Raw genomic sequence first — 21,974 nt, 5'->3', positions numbered from 1 at the left:
GTTTATAACAGTGTTTTCTAACACCCATTTTACAGATAAATTTAGGATGCTCAGGTCATAAGGGTGTGCAAGTTACGAGCCAAGATTTGTGTTGGAAAGTTTGGTGCTTGTAACCTCTAGAGTTTGAATCTTCTCTCCTCATTAGCATTTCTGTAAATTGAGTAGAAATAAGATTTCTTTTTTCCTTTGGGAAGCTTACAGCATAATTATATGCATATAGTTCCTCTTTCTTCCCACTGTTATATTTCCCGTGTTAAAATCCCACACCGCTTCATAGAGTCACACCCCGGTTCACCGATTCCTTTACCAAGGGAGAAGGTGTTTAGGCAGTATTAGAATTTGTCTTTTTAATTTTCACATAAAAAAGTTGAAGTATAAGTAATTGCTTTCAGGACTGTGGAGCACAGCAATGATTTAATTAGCTTCCCAAGTCCAAATTAGATGGGTAAAGTTGCAATGCATGAAAGGGCATAGAAAAATATGTTACTTCCTTTCTCAGTGTTCTTAACTACAGAGCAATACCCAGATCCTCCCAAAATTAAGGTTCTATACTATATAAATATAGTGATCGAGACTTGAACTGAAGAAGCCCCTGGATTGGGCAGAAATATTTTAGAAAGCAAAACTTCTTTTCATGGTCATGAATATTACTGCAAGGAAATTCTGCGTAAGTAAATAAGTCAGCACTCTCTCTATTGAGAACAGAAGTTAGTGTTATGGGCAGGCATGTTTTTAATAAATTGCTTGCCAGCTGCTACTTTCCCCAGTCAGTGTTGTGACCATCAATAAATAAAATACATTTGCTTCACAAAAAGATATAGAAATGCTTTACAGGGATATATTTTATGAGGATCTGCATTTGGGAAGTCACTTTCTGGTTTTAGCATAAAGAATAGGAAACTACTACAGCCCTCAAGCAGAGTGGGGTGTTTTTTGTTGCTTCTCAGTTGGGAGCTAGAAACTTCTGAGGTGCCACCATGGTTTTGAAAGTGGAAGGCCAGCAAAGGCATAGATGTCCCTCTTCAGTTAAACTCTGTCGCTCGTTTTAGCAGTAAACATGCAGCTTACTTAACTTCTCAAATAAGAATGGCTAAGCTCAGGTAGAAACCTCCTGAAATTTCTCATGTGTAGATCACTAGCTTCTGTGTGTAGCCAGGAAACAGCTGAAGGTGTGCGAGAAATGAATGCTAATGTGTCGAAAAAGAGATTTTAAATCTATGGTTCCTGTCCTGATTGGGGTGTGGTGTGTGTGAGTGTGTGTATGTGTGGTTTGTGGGTGGTTGTCTTAGTCAGGGTTTGTATTCCTGCACAAAACATCATGACCAAGAAGCAAGTTGGGAAGGAAAGGGTTTACTCAGCTTACACTTCCACATTGCTGTTCATCACCAAAGGAAGTCAGGACAGGAACTCACTCAGGGTAGGAACTTAGAAGCAGGAGCTGATGCAGAAGCCATGGAGGGATGTTACTTACTGGCTTGTTGCCCTTGGCTTGCTCCGCTTGCTTTCTTACAGAACCCAGGACTGCCAGCCCTGGAATGGTACCACCCACGATGGTCCCTTCCACCTTGATCTCCAATTAAGAAAATGCCTTATAGCTGGATCTCATGGAGGCATTTCCTTAAGGGAGGCTCCTTTCTCTGAGATAACTCCAGCTTGTGTCAAGTTGACACACAAAACCAGCCAGTACAGGAGGCATGGATTTGAGTAAGCTAATGACTGTAGAGGGCAGCATTAAGTGTCTTTCTCTATGGCTTCTTCACCTCAGGTTTGTTCTGACCACTGAACCTGGAGGTAATCATTTAGTTCAGCTCTCTAGTCAGTGATGCAGAGACCGTCTGGTTCTCAGACTCAAACTCAGGTCCTCTTGCTTTTGTCCCAAGCACTATGACTGAGCTATCTCCCCAGCCCTACCCACTGCTTTGTTTATTAAAGAAGGGAAAAGGGGAAGAGAACAGACTAGGAGATTTTCCTTCCTTTTGGTTGTTAAGTCAAAGATGTACCCAGAGAACTATTCATTCCTTTAACAGTATTTATCAAATGCCTATCATGTGCCTGAGAGTATTGGAGGTTCAGGGAATACGTCTGAGAGTATGGTGGATTCCTTGTCCTGCTGACACCGAATGTTTTCAGTGTCTCCTTCATCCCATTCAGTACCATCTCCTGGCCCCAGTGACCTGCTTGTTGCTGTTCAGCGTAACACAGGGCAGAGTCCGGAGTCGGCTAGCTGGTTGCCTGTGCAAGCCTCCCTTCTTCTTCAGGTTCTCCCTGCCCTTCCTGCTCCTGCCCTGCGTGCTGCTGTCATTAGTCGTCTTCCTCGCTTTAGCCTTAGTTCAGCACACTGCTTGCATCTGAGAGCATGGTGGAATTCCTTGTCTATTTTACAGGAACAATAAAATCTCTATGACCACAAGTGATTTTCTTTCTTTCTTTCTTTTTTAAATTTAATTTAATGTTTTTTACTTACTTTCTATCCTGCTCACCCCACCTAGTCACCCCCTTCTAGAATGCTTCACTCCTCCCCTCTCCCCAGCCAAGCACTAGTGATTTAAAAAAAAATCAGAATTGCTCTCACTGAGACCCCCTCGCCCTCAGAGTGGTTGGTCTTCCTTATCTGTTTCCTCATGCCCCTCCTCATGCTCCTCAGTAAGTTGCCTTTTGAAATTTTGGAAGATATTCCCTACCTCTCTTTCCTTGGATATTTTGTTTTTACATCTTTTCTTCTCATTCCTTATCTTTCTTTTTTTTTTCTCTCAGATTCACCAAACTACCTTTAGCTTTTCCTCAATGAAAAAAAAAAAAAAAACGTAGTTTTCTCTGCTGGGTGATCAGCTCTAAGTAGCCTCCACTAATTTGTCACCCTTATAATTTACTAGATGAGCATAATTAGAAGTCTTAATCAGCTGAGGGCCCTTGATATTCTTGTGATCTGGTCCATAATGAACTGTTGCCATCTGTCACCTCCCAGACTAGAAGTGGACAGGGTCCTCTTACCCACTGATGGAACATTTTGGAGCGATTAAGTTGATCTTAATTATTTAATCAGGGTACTCGGGAGTGGAAATAATATATTCCCTGTTATTTTAATCAGAAACACCTTTTGATTATGAAGAGAGGGGAGGAGCTGTAAAGAGAGAGAATATGGACATCAACACAGCCCATCACTACTGCCAGAATCCCAGAGAGTGTGACCTTTAGATTACTCCACTCAGATAAAACAGAAGCACTCAGAGAGATATAGTAGGAAGAGGACAGTATCCATCTAAGACATGAGTGCGTGCTGGGATCATTGAACTATCTTTGAAACACACACATACACACACACACACATCTTTTAATGGATGTAATTTGCAACAAGATTTGAAAGATTAAGCCAAATTTAAAAGTGAAGTTTACAAGTTAGGTGAAATAATGGCTAGTTTTCTTGTTTCTCTTACTTTACAGGATTTCCTTTGCTAAAGGAAATTATAAAATGGTTTAATGATGTACACTCATAGGTTTGGGCATGAGACACGAGCGTTAATACATTGAAATCCAACAGTAGAAACATCCTGGCCCTCCCCTGGCATAACCGTAATTCATTTGCTTATTTATCCTCACTAAACATCCTCGTTTGAGATGTCTTTTGTAGAGCCTCCCTTGCCTTTGTAGACAACTTCGGTTTTATCAGTTATGTTGAAATTCCTCGAGTCTCAGCTATGCAAGCAGGAAACACCAGTCAGATCCCAGAGTGAATTTTTCTACTTTCAATCTTTTTCTTCGTCGTTTTTAACATTAACCTTTCAGGTGTTGATAAAGTATAAAAGACTGCAAATAAATCCCCCTTCCCCCCGCAAAAAAAAACCCAAAACCACATAGTCCAACTCCGATATTGGGAATGACCATAGATTAGATGACTTTTGAAGGTTTATATTTGAAGAAGCAGCTTTGCGTGGGCTTGGAACGGAAGGGAAAATGAAGCAGACATTTAAAAATGGGGTTTAGTGTTGTTTTTACAGAGTAAAGCTGAGTATTCACTGCAAGCCATTGACAGAGTGGTCACCTGTCTGGATTCTCAGTCAAGAGGGGGAGGAAGCAAACGGTGGTGACATAACTATTTAGAATCAGTAGTAACACGAAGTAGAAGCTGGATCAGCACCAAAATTAAGGGGGAAAAAAAAAAGTATGATAAAGTTAGGAAACCATCCTTAACAAGACCAGGATGGTTCTAATAAATGTCTATCATTATTTTATAAAAGAATTGTTTAAAATAAATATTTTCACAAGCACACAAAGGGAGACTGTCTACCTTTCTTAAAATAAACATCAAGAGTAAAGTGTTTTCCTAGAATAAGAGAAGAGGATTCCATGGGTTTTACTCTTGGAAAGACGTTATGAACATATCAGGTATCGTTCCCTGTTCTCCAGCAACACACATGCACAAGAATAAAAGTGGTTCTGCTGCTTAAGTCTGGGCCTAGCTCCTAGCCACAGTCTGCCTTCTTCCCTGTAGTCTTTGTTCCCACTGTTGTGTTTTTAAAAAGATTAAAAAAAAAAAAAGTTGGGATATATTTTGTGGATGTGTGGTGAGGTGTGAGGGTTAGAGATTGCCTCGGCGGGCCGGCCCATGCTGAGGTATCCATTTCCCCCGAGGGACCCACCACATGGTGGTATAGTATAGAATAGAGGTTGTTCAGGGAATGGGGAGGGGAGTTGAGATGGTAGAAAAGGGGGGCGAGTGAGGAGGAGGGGGAGAGGAGGAGGGAGAGGTGAGGAAGAGAAGTAGAGAATAGGGGAAGGGAATGGGGAGAGACTGGAGGAAGGGGCAAAAGGATAGAATGGGAGCCGGAAGGCAAGGGCAAGAACACAGGGGGTGAGCAGTCCCTTTTATAGTGAGTAGGCACACCTGGCTGTTGCTAGGCAGCTGTGGGGCGGAGCATACCTTGCTGTTTCTAGGTAGCTATGGGCGGAGCATACCTGGCTGTTGTCAGGCAGCTGTGGGGCGGAGCTTAGACAAAATGCAAAATGTTATAAAATGTTAGACAAAATGTTATAAATGCAGGACAATCCACAAGCACACTCGGAAAAAAATATAAACATTTTCTGAGCTTTCCTCTCTTCCTTTCCATGTAGCCCAGGCTGGCCTCAAACTTCAGGGGCAGAGATCCATATCCATTACAGGCATGTGACACCAACCTCAGTTTCCCCCCTTCTGGTCTTGCTAAAATCTGTAGCACATTATGGGCATTACTATTTAAAGTCATAAAATAAAAAGAGAGAACAGACAAAATATCCATAAGGTATGGCGGGACGTTTGTAATCAAATGAATCCAAGCATGTGAATAGTATAATTTAAATATAATTCTACCTTCAGATTTTGGGCAGTTTGGTCCCCAGGCCTGAAGGGAGGAGGGTGGAGAGGGATGAATGAAAATATCCACACAGGTGCACACGGACACTGGGCGGGAAGGCAGTGCCATGGAAAGAGCTCTTCTGGCCTCAGAGCTGCAGGCTTTGTCCTCCTATTTACCTCTCTAGCATCAGGCCTGTCCCTGTTTTCAAATGCAAATTAGAATGCTCTCTTATCGCTGGGCTCCCAGGCCTCCTGTATGGAGTGGCCATGTTGTACACGGAATTGACACATCAACCCAGTGGAAGGGAACTGCGTCTCATTCAGCTGCAGGACTAGAGCATCAGCGTTTGTATTCCGTTAAGCTAGGCGTGCTCTACTGACAGATACTGGGACCGCTGGGGCAGTGTGGGCATCTCTCCAGGACTCTCCTGCGCGCTGGGCCAAATCACTTCGCTTCAGTGTGGGCCTCTGATAGGAGCTTCTAGAAAGGATCAGTTTGAATCAGCAGAGTTTCTCATACAATGCCATGCTATAGAATGACTGGTTAAGATGCTTCTCCACCCAAGGCTTCAGAATTTATCCGTTGGTTTTCAAATGAGAAGATTTTGTTTATAAAGAATGCATCCTTTAAAAACTATATTCTTTCCCTGTAAATATTTTCTGCCGCTTCAGAGTTTTCTTTCCTTCCTTTCTTTCTTTCTTTCTTTCTTTCTTTCTTTCTTTCTTTCTTCTTTTTTTTCCTTAGTGTTTTTCTACTTTGTCCCCTCAAATTGCCCTAACTTGATATTTTACACATTGCTTTGTTTTTCGTTTTACATGCCTCACAAACGTGGAAAATGTTGGTTTTGTTTGTTATTCTCTCGTTGGCTTAAAAAGGCCTCTCAGGCTTGCTGTAATGGGATGCACTTGTGTTCTGACTCAAAAGTGCTTAGTGGGCACAGGCCCTCTGTGGGAAGCAGATGGTGAGCTTTTGCTCCTCTACTGGTGAGCTGCTCAAGTGGGGATTATCTGATAAACCAACGGAAGGACTGCTCGAACAGAAGAACTTCCACCGGACAAAAGCACGGCAGACAACATGGGATGTTCTGTCCCAGGAGGAGGGAGCTGTGTGTGCCCCTCTGTGGACTGTGTTATTTAGTAGTTGATTCAGAAACAGTTTTTACTTCATCCAAGGGAAATCACTTTGAATAAGCTGTCTTGTCTTGAACATGAACAGAGTCTCTGTGCCTCTCTCCCTCTCTCCCTCTCTCCCTCCCTCCCTCCCTCCCTCCCTCCCTCTCTCCCTCTCTTCCTCTCTCCCTCCCTCCCTCCCTCTCTTCCTCTCTCCCTCCCGTAGACACTGAAACACAAATGCTTAAAATACATTCTTCAAAAAAGCCCCAGTAACTTATTAACCAGTGCAGGTGTAGCCCTCATAAAAGTTACCCCACCTCTCCCGAGGGCTCTGGGAATGAAATTTTCATCTCACACATAACATTTTACTTTTCTGTAAAATATAAAATATAGGTGTTATATTTAGCATTTTATGGATGTCTCGAAGGTATAAGGATTTAAAGAAAGGTTACTTTTTAATGACACTCTGACTGTTTTTCCCCCTCTCTGGAGTCTGACTGCCCTGACCTGCTGGTTACACTTATTGGTCCTTTACTCTAGGTTTCCTGGCTTAGAATCTTAAACTAGCTTTCACTTATTGTTATTATTATTATTATTATTATTATTATTATTATTATTGGGGGGGGTGTGTGTGAGTGTGAGTGTAAGTGTGTGCCCACACACGTGAGGTTCAGTCTGGTATATTCAGAGTATCCACCATTTTGGTGCTTTCCCCTCTAACCCTTGATTCTCCTACCCAGCCGTCACTTAACAGCACTGATTCATGGTTGCTGGGCTCTTCATAAGCCATTTGGTTACTCTGAGTATCAGTATTTAAAAATTTCTGGAAAATTAAACAAACATGTATGGTCTGACTTTTGGATCACACTTAGGTGAGGATAGATAGGCAGCAGATATTTTTATAAGGGTGGGTGTAAAGGTTTAGGAATGCTGGCTTCAGTTCATTTTAGGACAAAGTTCATTTTGGGAATAAGGTGGATAAACCTTATTTTCCCAAAGAAGCATTTTTAAGGCAAAGTAGAAATTACTAATGTAGTTCATACTCAAAGATAGGATATTATTGCAGATAAAAACAGGATGAGTCATCTTAAAACATTCGGGGGGCTTCCGTGACAGGAGACTGCAGCCCTAAGGCCATTCCATTTCGAGCATTTGGTGCAGTGTTCTGTGTATTATGAGACCTTTAGTGTTTTATCATGAAGGAAACTTTGCGTTCAATGAGCTTGTCTCACCGCAGGCTCAGATCAGACTCTACCCATATTCAGTACAGGCTGAGCTGTGATACTTGTAGGTCAGATCTAATAAATGTACTTTCGATTCCTTTAGCTTAGGTGGGTTTATCCACAACCCTACCTTAAGTCCGGGAACATCTGTATACGTGTGCGCCTTAGAAGAACCTGCATTCGCCACAACTGTGTTTTTGATCTGCCTCCCTGTTTCTGGGGACAGTCAAGAAGGCTCTCTCAAACCAGCTAGATTAAAGAGGGATCCCCAAGTGTAGGGGTGAGAGAGTCCCAGACATTCGGTACCTGGTTGTCCTGCTTTGTGAGTCATCGTCTGTGTCCAAATGAGTCCTTTTGCACTTTTCTTGTTGGGTTCACTTTTTCTGACTCTGGGCTCAGGACCGGCCCGACTTTGGATTCTGTACCCATCTTTCCTTCACTTCCTGGCTGTTGCTCTTCTTGCCAGCCTTGGGTTCTGTGTTCTTTCCGTTGGAGAGGCTTAGTTTATTTCTTCCACACAGACTCTTGGTTCTGTTACATGTCAAGGATGGTCCTTGTAATCTTGCAGTTTTCCTGGTGAAGTGTGGATAAACATTCAGTTTCCGTATGTTTAGTCTTCAGAAACGTCCTTTGTTCAACATGGACGAGCAAGCGGATTTATGGACGATGAAGTCTCTAAGATGTCATATGCCTTGAATTCGTTCTTTAAAGAAACACGATAAATTAATCTTTTTTTTAAAAATAACTTACAGCTATTCTCTGCTAATTATGCTTCTAACTTCCCTTGAGAACAATGAAATGAAAAACTGTCTTTGGATTCTTACATAAGTAAGTTTATGGTAGAGGAAAAATATTTTCTTTCTTGAGTTATCTTGCCACATTTGAAGGCATTACAAGTGTTCAAGTATTCAAATTCAGAAGTCACTATGAACATTAAACCATTTACTAATCTGAGCAGGCATTTTCTTTTCTTTTTGAGTGTACGTTTAGACGTAACTATGCCTTACTGGTAAATGTATAGAGAGAACATTTTTTTCCTCTGACCATTCTAACTATATATATATATATATATATATATACACACACACACACACACACACACACACACACACACACACACACACACGTAACCATTTTAACAGTGAGATTTACACTCGGATATAAAGAATAAACGTATAACTGAGTAGACACCCAATCAAAACCTTCTCTTTTCTGATCACAGAGTTGACTCCGGAGGAGAGAGCCCAGAAGATCGCCAAGGCCATGCGCAAACAGTCCTCTGAAGTCAGAGAGAAGTGGGAGAGTCTAAATGCTGTGACTAGCACCTGGCAAAAGCAAGTAGGAAAGGCGTTAGAGAAACTCCGAGACCTTCAGGGAGCCGTGGATGACCTCGACGCGGACATGAAGGAGGTGGAGGCCGTGCGCAATGGCTGGAAGCCCGTGGGGGACCTGCTTATCGACTCGCTGCAGGATCACATAGAGAAAACCCTGGTCAGCACCATTCCCTTTGACAAAGAATATTTAAGGAACGCGTTGTTGTTTGTTGTTGTTGCACAGAACGCAAATAAAGAGCCTCACGTATAGAAATCATTACTGGGGATTCTTATAAAGCTGACACCACTTCAGCTCCCCATCTAAGTCAGGAGTAATGGCAGATGTTTTCTATATGTAGTCCCCCCACCCCCACCCCTACCACCCCCCCAAAAACCCACCAAGGTGGCTTTATGCTAATTTAGTTTGTTTAAACATTTTAAAAATTCCATGGAGTATCCCTAAATAGTGTACATTAGGCTTAACCATTTAAAACAAAACAAAACCTCTCCGAACTTTTTTTTTTCTGGAGCTGGGGACGGAACCCAGGGCCTTGCAATTGCTAGGCAAGCGCTCTACCGCTGAGCTAAATCCCCAACCCCTCTCCGAACTTTTTAAGTTCACTTTGTTTTCAGATATTGCCCCCACCCCCATTTCATTTTCTCTTGTTTCCTATTCATTTGTTTTTTTTTTTAAGTTGTTTATTTTGTACTGATTCCCGCAGCCTAGATTTAATAGGATCGTACCCATGTGGTACAGCCTACAGGTTCTGTCTCCTAGAAACTAGCGGTTGGATTTAGAGGTTTAATAAAAAAAACAAACGGCTTTAGTGGGAATTCTCATCTATAATTTCTATCTTACTGCCTGAGTAAATGAAAAATAAATGTAGTTATAAATTCCATTTGTAATCAGGAAATCGCCCAAGGTTAAGGATATTAGTTCTGTGGTGTAAATCCACTTCGCTTACTCATTCAACATTTTCGGGGGCGGGGGTGGGGGGCGAGGGAGTAACAGAATTCAGACAGTAAAAGACACAGATTACAGCTTCAGAATCACACCAGAGGATGAGCACTGAGACAGTCAGAAGAGGTGAGCCCAAGGCTATTCATCATGCGTGGAATTATTATTGCAAAAGGTACACACGTCTTGTGTTCATAGACACTGGGTAGCAGTCGTCCTTTCTCTGAACATGGCTGAGTGGAGAGAGAAGCTCTGGGAAATCAACTTAGTACTCAGGGCAGTTACAATGAGTGAACATCTGTGTGTTTACACAGAGGAGTAGCAATAGCTAGCATTTCTTTTTTTTCTTTTTTCTTTTTTTTCCGGAGCTGGGGACCGAACTCAGGGCCTTGCGCTTGCTAGGAAAGCGCTCTACCACTGAGCTAAATCCCCAACCCCAATAGCTAGCATTTCTTAAGGCCTCTTCTTCCCTGCCAGGAACCATTCTTTGTCAGTTCATGTGGATATCTCTTTTAATTAGCAAACCAGCAACAAGTAAACATTGTTTCCTAAAGGCAAAACTACAATTGCTCGAGCCCACACAGCTAGTTAGATCTAGCGACTCTGTGATTTTTTTTTAAATTGTTCTTCTCCTTCAATGCAGAAAGACCTCTTTCTATCTAATGTTAAACACAACCTTGACCAATCCTTTGAGTTTAAACCCTCCAAAATTCAAACACTTTTAAACTTAAAACTTTAAAATTCAAAGCAAGTGTTAACAAAGAATATAGCGTTCTCCATTTCTGATAATAGATTTGTGTCTGCCTACTCTATAAATTTTAAAACCTATAGTATTCCAAAAACCATTTCTCTGGATAATTGTGAATTTAAAATAGGCTAAGAAAAGCATGATCATTAGTTTACCAGTGTAGCTTTTACAAATATGGGTCACATTGTATATTTTTCCTATTTATTTATCTTAGTGTGTGTTGTATTTGGGGCCTTGTGCATTCTGGGTAAATGCAGCACCATTCAACTGTGTTCAGAGCCTTCCTTTTACTTTTTATTCTGAGACAAGAACTTGCTAGGATGTCTGGACTAGTCTTGAACTCGCTCCATAACCTAAATAGGCCTTAATCTTGCCAACTTTCTGCTTCAGTCTCCCATGTAGCTGGTGTTACAGGCCTTGACACCAAATCTGGCTTAACTAGTTTTAAACCTTATGAAGTCTTTTAATGATTTACAAAATACAGTTAGAATCAAAACAAACAAACAAACAAACAAGAATAACCAAAATGCCTCTAGATTTGAGTGGGAATTGACCCTATTGAATTTGAAAGTATCACAGGATAATTGGGGATAATTAGTGTTGAGAAAAATGAAAATTTGTATCTGAAGAGAATACAGTTTGGGAATTGGCAGTTTTATTTAATGGAGTGATTTGCCTCCCTAGCCAAACTCAAATCTACTTAAGTGGGAAGCTTAAAACACAAAAGCAAATACACAAAATCAAATAGTTTAAAAGGAAAGAATAAATTGGATTAAATTATTTTTATACCTTTAAGATGTTAAAAATTAAAAATTCAAGTCTCACTCAACCAAATGAAATAAATTCAACGTATGTAGTAGTTCACGTGTTCCCTAAAGTGTATCACAAAACTGTGCAGGGAAGTAAAAACTAAACACTAGAAACTGCAAAATGTTAGTAAATATGTCAAAGTACGGCTGAAAAACAAAATCTTCAGGTATAATTAAATAACTTCAGTTGCTAAGGTCATCTTTCCGCATGTACACCTTGGGGTACCAGACGGGTCTGAGACACACACCTGCCAACAGTTTAACCAGCACCTTTGATAGTAGCAGATGTTTCTGCTTTTATAGCAGTGAGGGCTACGTTGACTCTTATTCTCTTATAGGAAAAGTACAGTCAAAACATGATAAATTAGTTCTTTATACAAGAGCACATGGCAGTTCTGAAAGCCATTTATAACTCCATTTATTTCAAGCCCCTTAATTTGGAAACTCTTAAAAGGCAAAAGATAAACTTCCTTCATAGAGAGTTTCCTCATTGCTATAAAACACCTTGCCATAAAAGTGCAAACAGAGCCAAAAAGACTTTCCTGTCCAAACTCTGTTAATGTAACAGAAAACAAAACAAAACAAAACAGGATTTTTACACAGAAGAAATATAAGCTTCTCTATTGTTCCTTAAAGTAAAATTAAATCCTGTCTTGAAATTATGCATGAAGTTCTGATCAGATTCTAAAACACCTTTACCATCTGTTGATATAAAACTGGTTGTTATTTAAAATTAGAACCCTGTCAAATAGCGTGTTAATTTTAAATTTTAATACCTAAAAAAATAGAAGGATATTGATTTTAAAATATGCATATTAGAATTTAAATGTGAAAGAGAGCATTAATATATCAAGCTAAAAAATCACAGTTAAATCTCTAGAAACATTCGAGTTCTAGCATTTGTGTTCAGCGGTGTCTGAGCAAATCTGAGTCGTTTCAGAGTCCACATTGAAGAGCTCTGTGTCCTCCCCTAAGCCACGCTTCCCTCCGTCCCTCACACCTGTTTTATTTGTTAATCCTTTGCACCTGTCAGGCCTGTTACTGTGTCACTGCATGTCTGATAACTGGATTTGCACATGTGTCTGCGTGTGCACATTGGACCATCTTTGGATGCCCAATATCGGCAAGGATAGATAAAAACAACTGCAAATCAAAATTCTTTCTCCTTCCATATTGTAGCAGGCCATGTGTCTTTTGGGGATTCCTTCCTTTCTTCTGTCTTCTTTTGATGTACTGGCGTCTGCTGAGATTGGAAATAGACCTGATGACTTCCATGTCTACAGATTCATATATTGCTGTCTCTGACACCTCTATTATCTACGTTGGTTTCTGACTCTCAGTCTCTTCTCCTGTAGTTTGTTCTTCAACTCTCCTTTGGACTTAACCCCATGCCTTTAGGCATAGTCAAGAGTTTGAAAACATTAAAATATATTCCCTGATTTACCATTGGAAAAAAAACCTGATTCCTGAATATTGGGTTTTAGCAACCACTACAATTCAGGATAGGTTTTAGGGGAGGCAATTTTTAAATCCCTGTCCTCTTGGGAAGCTGCTTATCTGTCCTAACATCTGACCTAAGACTGAGGAGCAAAGAAGGTGGATTCTGGTTTTTACTGTAACATCAGAAAGATACCAGATGAGTACTACTGTGTGTGTGTGTGTGTGTGTGTGTGTGTGTGTGTGTGTGTGTGTGTGTGCAGGTACTAAATGTAGGGAAGTGTCTCTTCTCCACCAGTTTCCTCCATGCAACGGGGAGAATGTGAATGCTAATGGTTAAGAACTGAAATCTGCGATGTCCAGTCATAGGGGTGGAATAGCTCAGAACTGTCAGAATAACTATGCCATGACACGTGACCCGGGGTTTGCATGTTTTGATACATTGGCTGAAAGTCGCAGTTGGGCTGATGACACTGAACAGAAAGTCCCAGGAATGTTGGGAAAGGGCCTCCTGGCAAGGCTGCAGAGGGAAATCTCCCAGCTGAGGCATTCCAGGATCTAGGGCATCTAGACAAAGACTTTTGTCAGAGAAAGCAAACCAGTGCTTTAGACAGGTGGAATTCTGTGGAGAATGGAGGCCATGAGTGCGTCATTATGCTGTTTGCTCTCATTGGCTCTAAAGTCCATCTTCCCTTTCTCATATGCTCGCCCAGGACATACACCTGTCTGTTCTGTACCCAGAGGCAGCAGTTCAGTTCTGAGACTCATCCATAGCTTTTCCAGGATGCTCTGCTCTTCCTGCCCCTCCCCTAAGCACAGACTGTGATCACAGTGGGTTCTGGGAGACACAGAGCTTTTCTCTCCAGCATCCAATAACCATACGTTAGTTGTGAGGAAAGCCACTTTTACTCGACACCTCATCTAAGCATGACTGAGTTCAAGTCAACTTGTCGTGTCTGGTGAAATAAAGGAGTGGAAACAGCCAGGCTATAAGAGAAACAGAAGGCGTGAAAGTAAAGTAGAAGCAAGTGGACCATGCAGCAATAGTCCCATAGTTTGCACATATTAGACTAGAGAGAAATGTTTAGCGTCTTAAATGAGTTTGCAAGGAGGTTTTCTCATCGCTCACATACTTGAATGCTCAGGGAGTCTCTGGCTGTGTAGGCCGGAAGCAGTCACCTGTCATCAAGTAGCATCTCTACTCGATGGCCTCACGATGGCCTTCCCATGGTCTTCAGTAGAAGACGGCAGCTCTGGCTTTTGAGAAGGTTTCCTCCAGTGACATTCTAAAATAACCTGTCTTCTCCCAGGCGTTTAGAGAAGAAATTGCACCAATCAATCTAAAAGTTAAAACAATGAATGACCTGTCCAGTCAGCTGTCCCCACTCGACCTGCATCCGTCTCCAAAGATGTCTCGCCAGCTGGATGACCTCAATATGCGATGGAAACTTCTCCAGGTATGGGCTTAGCCCTTCAGAATGCGATCTAACACTGTATAAGGAATACAGAACGGGAAGGGAAATTTCAGGAAACTGTGCAGTTGTTGATTTGCATTTAGTTTCTTAGCGTGTAACAATTCTTTGCCTCTTTTTAAAACATAAAAAACACACCTTAGGATGTGCACAGACAGAAGGACTTGAGTGGTCTTTAAGACCCGCCTCCCTTTAAACCACATACCTTGCCTCTCTTTACTTGAAGGTGTTTGATAATGAATTTAGCAAATATTTGTCTTACTATATCTTGAAACCAAGAGCATCGTTTACTTATGACTGTGGAGTTTTTGTCATAATTCACATTTATTTATATGTAATACTTGTAGAAAATTACATAAAAACCCAGTAAGTCGTTGCAATTGTAACCTATTGTCTGCCACAGAATCATTTGTCCTGTTGTTACTTGTAAAGGAATCATTTTCTTACCTTCATTATGTGTTCTTTTGAAAAGTTACAAAGCTTTTCTCCTCTCTTTTGACATTGTTTACTGTGCAGGAGCTTTCTAACTGTTACAGGAAGCACTCCCACACTTAGCTTCTAGAACCGACCTTCCCAAGGCAATCCTTTCAAAGGCTCTCGACCTTACTTGTAGACTCCAGATTTAACTGAGCCAGGACCCATGAGTGTTCCCGGGTATGAGCATTGGCCGACTATTGTCCATGCCAGGCAGTCGTTCATGGTACAAAGGATCTGTGACACATTCGGTCTCCGCCTGCTAGTCAAAACGGCTATAACTTTTTTGGTAAAAATTAGTAGCAGGCTGTAACTAGAAGAGTGACAGCAAATAATGCTGCCTAATTACAATATGGCACTTAAGAAGACAAATGTGCTAACTCAATCATTTTATTTGAAAAGCATGATACATTTTAGGTTATAATATGTATTTTGCATTACCCAACATCAAAATGCCCAAGGAGGTCACTTAGATTGGGCCTGGTAGGTAAATGTATTTGCAGACACCAGAATTTGTTCCCAGTAACCCACATGGTAAAAGGAAAGGACCAACTCCTTTCCTCCTCCTCCTCCTCCTCCTCCTCCTCCTCCTCCTCCTCCTCCTCCACCACCTCCTCCTCCTCCTCCTCCTCCTCCTCCTCCTCCTCCTCCTCCTCCTCCTCCTCTTCTTCTTCTTCTTCTTCTTCTTCTTCTTCTTCTTCTTCTTCTTCTTCTTCTCTCTGTCTCTCTGTCTCTGTCTCTGTCTCTGTCTCTCTCTCTCTCTCTCTGTCTCTCTCTAATTGGGTATTTATTTACATTTCAAACATTATTCCCTTTCCCAGTTTCCTGTCCATAAGCCTCCCTCCCCTTCTATAAGGGTGTTCCCCTCCCCATCCAACTCTCCTTACCACCCCTTAGACCCCCGACATTCCCCTATATTGGGGGTCCAACCTTGGCAGCTCCAAGGGCGGCTTCTTCCATTGGTGCCCATCAAGGCCATCCTTTGCTACATATGCAGCTGGAGCCCAGGGTCCATCCATGTATAGTCTTTGGGTAGTGGCTTAGTCCCTGGAAGCTCTGGTTGGTTGGCATTGTTGTTCTTATGGGATTGCAAGCCCCTTCAGCTCTTTCAATCCTTTCTCTAATTCCTGCAACGGGAAGGACCAACTCCTAAAAGATGCTCTGTGGCACCTGTGTCCTACCCTCCTTCACTCCCCTCCACATAAAATAAATGAGTATTAATTTTTTTTAAATTTTATGGTACACGTTTTCTTAATGAAATTGAAAATGCAACATGTGAATATAATACATTCTGTATTCAACAATAATCTGGGATTAGTCAGGTCAACCATATTAAATTTGTAAGTGCTCACGGCGACACCTGAACCTTATTCTTCTCGCTTCTGCCCCGTTCCTCCGTGTCATCATTGTCCATACTCATTTGAATGTCGCTCTTCCGGCCTTTCTTGATCTCCTTTTTGCTTTGCCTCTGCTATCCCCATCTCTAAAGACGTCAGCCGACACGTTAGGCCTGACGGGAGCATGTATGCTTACGTCCTTATCTCTGGTGCTGCTAGCTGCTGGAGTTCAAATATCAGTCCCGGATGAGCAAAGGCAAATCCGCGTTAGCAGACAGTGCTGTTAAATTTCAGGAATAACAGCTTACTCACTCATAAAATACGACGTTCGAACATTTCTCATCATGAATAAAGCCGGACCCTGGTGCAATTTACGTAGCTGACCGGGAGAGAACCGAGCTGCCCAGTGAGCTAGACGGATTCCAGTTTATTTACAGTGAGCTGAGAATGAAATTGTCCATCTAAATGGAATAGCACTGCAGGGACAAATAGCAGAGCCAGGGGAATGGAAATGTCTATGCGATCGCCGCTCATTTGCATTTGGTTTCATAACTGTTTTTGTCATGTGGCTCAGGAACCATAGAATGCGCACTACCAACCGTAGAACAGAATGATGTGCTCAGACCCACTGGTCACACATCTCGACCTCGAGCAGGGACGCTCAGAGGCTCAGAGGCTCCTCTTTCTTTAAGAGACCGTCAGATGCAAACTTATCGGAAAACTCAAGGGTGTTTCACACCCAGCTTTCTGTTTTCTGTCTCCTGCCATTTCACATATTCATTTATCCATCTCCCATCTAATCTGTCTGTCTGTCGGTCTGTCCGCCTTCCTACCTACCTATCCATATACCTATCAATCCGTGTAACAATCTGCAATCATCTGCCTAACTGCCTGTCTCCCCCTCTATTCGTCTGTTTATGTCTTGTCTTTAGAGTTCTCTAAGCTCCATTTCCCACACGGTCTCTGTGGCACTTTAATCATCTTCTTCATAAAAGAGGGATGAATAAGAGCTCCTCCCGTGGTCACATCGTAAGCTGCCTTAGAAGCATGCTTCCTGGGGCGAAGTGGGGGAGAACAGTTTTCAGGCATAGATAAAGCCTCAAATGGCCAAGGCATAAATGCTCATGGTTTCTGACTAGGGTCCTTCCTCTGTCCTCGGGTCCTTCTTGTGTCTCAATGTCTTCGTCTATAAAATGATAACCATAATAATATTTAGCTAATGTGGTCACCGTATAGATTTAAAGCTCATGTAGATAGTTTAGAATAATCTCTGACTTTCTTTACCATTATTTAATGTCAGAAGATGATTTCCCATACGACTGCTTTAAGGAGAAGAAAAGTTTTTAGCCCAAGCAGTAATGAATTAATTGAACAACGGCACCACTTGATAGAGTAATTGAGCGAGGGATATTGTGCAAACCATCATCTTAAATTCAGTCACATTCTCTGCCTTGTGCATGTGTGCAGGTTTCGGTGGAGGATCGGCTCAAGCAGCTCCAGGAAGCCCACAGAGATTTTGGGCCATCTTCCCAACACTTTCTGTCCAGTAAGTATCAGTACTTTTTTTTTTTTTTTTGAGTCTTGTTTAATGTGAACGAATTAGCAAGTTCCTTCAGTTTTGCCCAAGAAGCTATCTATGTCTTTGCTCTAACTATACTTTAAATAAATACTTGCTTAAGAGAAAATATTCATGAAACATTACTTATTGCTTATGTAACACAGTATGCAAATTGGTAAATCTTCAAAGGAAAACAAAAGTAAATTTGTCTCTTGATATGTTTTCTCATTAAACATTGGTTATGATAACGTATATGGTATTTGTCTTGCAAAGGTTAGGAATGTTTCAAACCAAAAATTTATGCTTTAAGGTTTTTTAGTTTATCTCAATTTTCTCTCTCTCTCTCTCTCTCTCTCTCTCTCTCTCTCTCTCTCTCTCTCTGTGTGTGTCTCTCTCTCTGTCTCTCTTTCTCACTCTCCACATATATATATATATATATATATACACACACACATATACATATATACATATATGTATATGTATGCTTAGGTTTTTTTTTAAAGCTGCACATGCATTTTAAATCACTATATAAATACTTAAATTTGACGATGTTGGTTTACTAGGCTCATCTTGTAGGCAAATGTTGTATATTAAGCGTTGAACAATGGTAGGTTTAATGGAACATCCTCCAACTAGAATTTTTAATTTTATATATTACTTCATGAAGACGTGGGTAAATAATTTTGAGCCCTGTTTTATTTCTCACTTACTTATCATGATATTTAAGAATGCTGAATTTTGAAACTCCCAAATTGAATTTAAATGTTAACACTGTCTTTCACTAGACCTGAGGATTTTTGAAACTTAATTTCTTGATTTCTGCACACCTATTTCCTCAGATTGCCTCAAGAATTAAATGTGATAGTCTATCCATTTAGACAAAGCACCCAGCTCACACCTTGGCAAATGTGCTCTCAGCATATATTAATGCCTTTCCTTTAATTTCCTATGGGAAGTATACGGGGAAAAACAAGTTGTGTAATTTAATTAAATTTAAGCAAATTTTAAGGTCAAGGCCAAGAATACTTCTCAATTATGGAAACTCTTATTCTCTCTGAAACCACAGAGAAAGATGAAGTCAAACTCCATGTTTTTTGATTAAATTAATTTCGTTGGTATTTTGTCTTAATATTCTCTCTCTCTCTCTCTCTCTCTCTCTCTCTTGCTCGCTCGCTCGCTCTCTCATCACTCTGACAAATCTGGGGATCTGAATCAAAAGATCAAGGGCCAGGCTTTATTTACTTTTACATTCTTGTGACATCGAATTTGTCGTTTTCTGTCCCCTACCTCGAAGACTTACCCATCTTCAGTTCCTAACTGAGCCTGTAGGTGTTTGTCTCTTAGTGATGTATAGTCCTCTGTGGTGGGTAAGGATGGATTTTTTTTTTTTTAATGTTTAACATATGGATAGCATTAATGTTAAAATAAATAGCCTCTTATCACACTCATTAGATATTAAGTATTATAGATTTCTAAACCCCGTAGAATAACTAAAGCCAAATTAAAGAGGCATTTGTAAATAATTGAGACTCTATGGTTCCAATGAGCGGTTTATCTGCTAATGCTGATGGAGCCCTAACTTTTCACCTGGCAACCTCTCGCATGGAAATCTAGTTCATGTTTCTTCAGTCATGAAGCATTGCAGCAGCACCATGAACTTCCCGGTGCTCAAACACATGGTCTTTCCGTGTTTACCAACTGACAGTTCTGGAAGCTTGGTTACTCAAATCCAATAATTATTAAATAAATGGAGGCAAGTGAGCACATTTAATAATTCTTATCCCTTGCTGCTTGTGGTTTTTGGCTTGATTGTTTTACTTGGACTTTATTCATGCTTATTAAAAAAAAAAAAAGCCTGCTCCATGAGACAGGTAATAAAACCTGACCTATTAGCCTGGTGCCAACATTAAATGAGGCTGGCTCTCATGAGACGTTTAGCATTCCTGATTCTTCATTTCCATGTATGTTTATGAACATCTATGGACACAGTTAGAAGGCTGAGTGCTTGCCTTCCATCAAGACAAGAACAACTGGTAAGGAGGAAATTTGGTGTCTGAACTGCACCATTTTGGAAAGACTTTGAGCAGCTTTTTGAGGGGGAGGTAGAGATGGGACCTCATATCATAGGACTCCTTTTCTTTCTTTCTTTCTTTCTTTCTTTCTTTCTTTCTTTCTTTCTTTCTCTTTCTCTCTCTCTCTCTCTCTCTCTCTCTCTCTCCCCCTCCCTCCCTCCGTCCCTCCCTCCCTCCCTTCCTTCCTTCCTTCCTTCCCTCCCTCCTTCCTTCCTTTCTCTTTTTCTTTTTTTTAAGATTTACTTTATATATGCAAGCACATGGTCACTGACTTCAGACACACCAGAAGAGGGCATCAGATCCCATTACAGACGGTTGTGAGCCACCATGTGGTTGCTGGGAATTGAACTCAGGACCTCTGGAAGAGCAGCCAGTGCTCTTAACCACTGAGCCACCTCTCCAATACTTGGGCAACTATTTTTAACTCTATGTATTTAGATTTTTCTCTATCAAACTGAACGTTGGTGTGTGGATATTGCTGCATTATCAAAGTAAAATGTGGATTTGGAATCCTTGGCAAAGCCTGGAATGTTACGCATTTGGAAGATATCAATGTGCCAAGAAATTAAGACAAAAAAAATAGTGCCATATATCTATGTGAAGGTCTAGAGATAGTATAAAATTTCATTTTAATTTACCTGGTACCTTGCTTAGCATAATTCCCCTGGTTCTAAATTCATGTGGGCTACTCTACTTAAATACATTTTTAAATAATCGATTTGCTAAAACAGTAATATATCTTTACGAGTAATTAGTAAACAGAATTGTGACAAGTAAGTACTTCCATTAAAAGGCATAATATCTCAATCATGGCGAACATCTCAAACACACTACAAACATGGATAGCTGTTTTTTAAGTATTGCGGATGAAAATAAGTGTCTGATAATTCTTCTTAGATGATCTGCTTGGCTCATAAAATTCCTTCGCCTATTTATATGTTAAATTTTCTATCTAAAAACTTATTATAATTAAATTTGCTCGAGTGCCATCTGTTCATAATAGCTGAGCCTATGCATATGTTGCAAAGCGAAGAATACTATTAGTGATCCAGAAATCCCTTCTCGAGGATCGTTGTTTTGAATCTGAATGCACAATGTATCGAGAGCACCTTTGCGCATGGCACTGAGTTCTGTGTTGTAATGTTTATGAACAACAACCTGACTTCATGAAAGTGCTTTCACCAACAGGGCCTGACAGAATCCTCTCTAGAAGTTGAGTCTAAGTTCTTTTCCTCACTTTACAGGAAGCTTTAAAGCGGTTCTGCTTGGCCTCGGGCTTTTCTTAATTGCAGGAATCCAGCTTAGAGCCAGAATGGGTCCCTCAAGATTTGATACGAAATGTGTTCATTTGTTTTACATTAAGGTGTAAGGCTTGCTGCTTCCAATAACTTCCCTTTGTTTCCTCAGCTTCAGTCCAGCTGCCGTGGCAGAGATCCATTTCGCATAATAAAGTGCCCTATTACATCAAGTAAGTTGACTTCAATTCTCCTCTAGGTACCAGGAAAATAAAATTTTACCAAATATTTTAAGAGTTCTATTACTCTCCTACCTAACTTGATTTGTCGTTGGTCATTGTGTTTGTTTGTTTGTTTGTTTGTTCTGAGACATTCACTATGTAGTCCTGGCTGGCCTGGAACTTATTATGAAACAGGTTAGCCTTGAATTCAGGGAGATCCCCCCCAACCCCCAATCACAGCGCTGGGAGTAAAGATACGCACCACCAAACACTGTACTTTTAATAACAGAATTCATTCCGATAACAAGAGGAAGCTATGCGTGTTTAATAATGGGAAGAAATTAGTATCAAGGTCAGCACATTGTCCTTCCTTAGGTCTTTCTGGCAATGGGGAAAGAGCACTGAGTTCCTATTTTATCACCGTCTTCATCCTCCTCTTCCTCCTCATCATAAGGCTTGTTCAGCCTAGTTTCTCTCTCCTATTTCTTCTTATTTGACAAGTTCCGACTCTTGTCTAGTTTACACACCATCTTAGGATGCTGGTTCTTCACTTACTCTATATTTGGTCACAGAAAAGAATGATGGAGCACTCTTCCCTTGTCCCTGGAAGAGGAAGTTAGTGACACAGCTGATTTACAATGCAATCCAGCACTGATCATTGTCATCGACCCTATT

General features: G+C 40.9%; 1 protein-coding gene across 16 annotated transcripts in view; it reads left to right on the top strand.

Moving 5' to 3' along the window:
- Utrn (utrophin) overlaps positions 1 to 21,974 on the top strand; it is a 503,427-nt gene that overhangs the window by 399,214 nt on the left and 82,239 nt on the right. For all 16 annotated transcript variants that reach the window (XM_008758594.4, XM_008758593.3, XM_063281961.1 and 13 more), the window contains 4 exons: positions 8,888 to 9,156; positions 14,241 to 14,387; positions 17,681 to 17,759; positions 21,251 to 21,311. In XM_008758594.4, the coding sequence (XP_008756816.1) occupies positions 8,888 to 9,156; positions 14,241 to 14,387; positions 17,681 to 17,759; positions 21,251 to 21,311 (556 nt within the window). The remainder of the gene's footprint in view (positions 1 to 8,887; positions 9,157 to 14,240; positions 14,388 to 17,680; positions 17,760 to 21,250; positions 21,312 to 21,974) is intronic.

The sequence above is a fragment of the Rattus norvegicus genome, chromosome 1 (genome assembly GCF_036323735.1).
Source record: "Rattus norvegicus strain BN/NHsdMcwi chromosome 1, GRCr8, whole genome shotgun sequence".
In the NCBI taxonomy this organism is placed as follows: domain Eukaryota; kingdom Metazoa; phylum Chordata; class Mammalia; order Rodentia; family Muridae; genus Rattus; species Rattus norvegicus.
The sequence above is the reverse complement of the archived record's forward strand: the minus strand, read 5'-3'. Positions and strand labels throughout refer to the sequence as shown.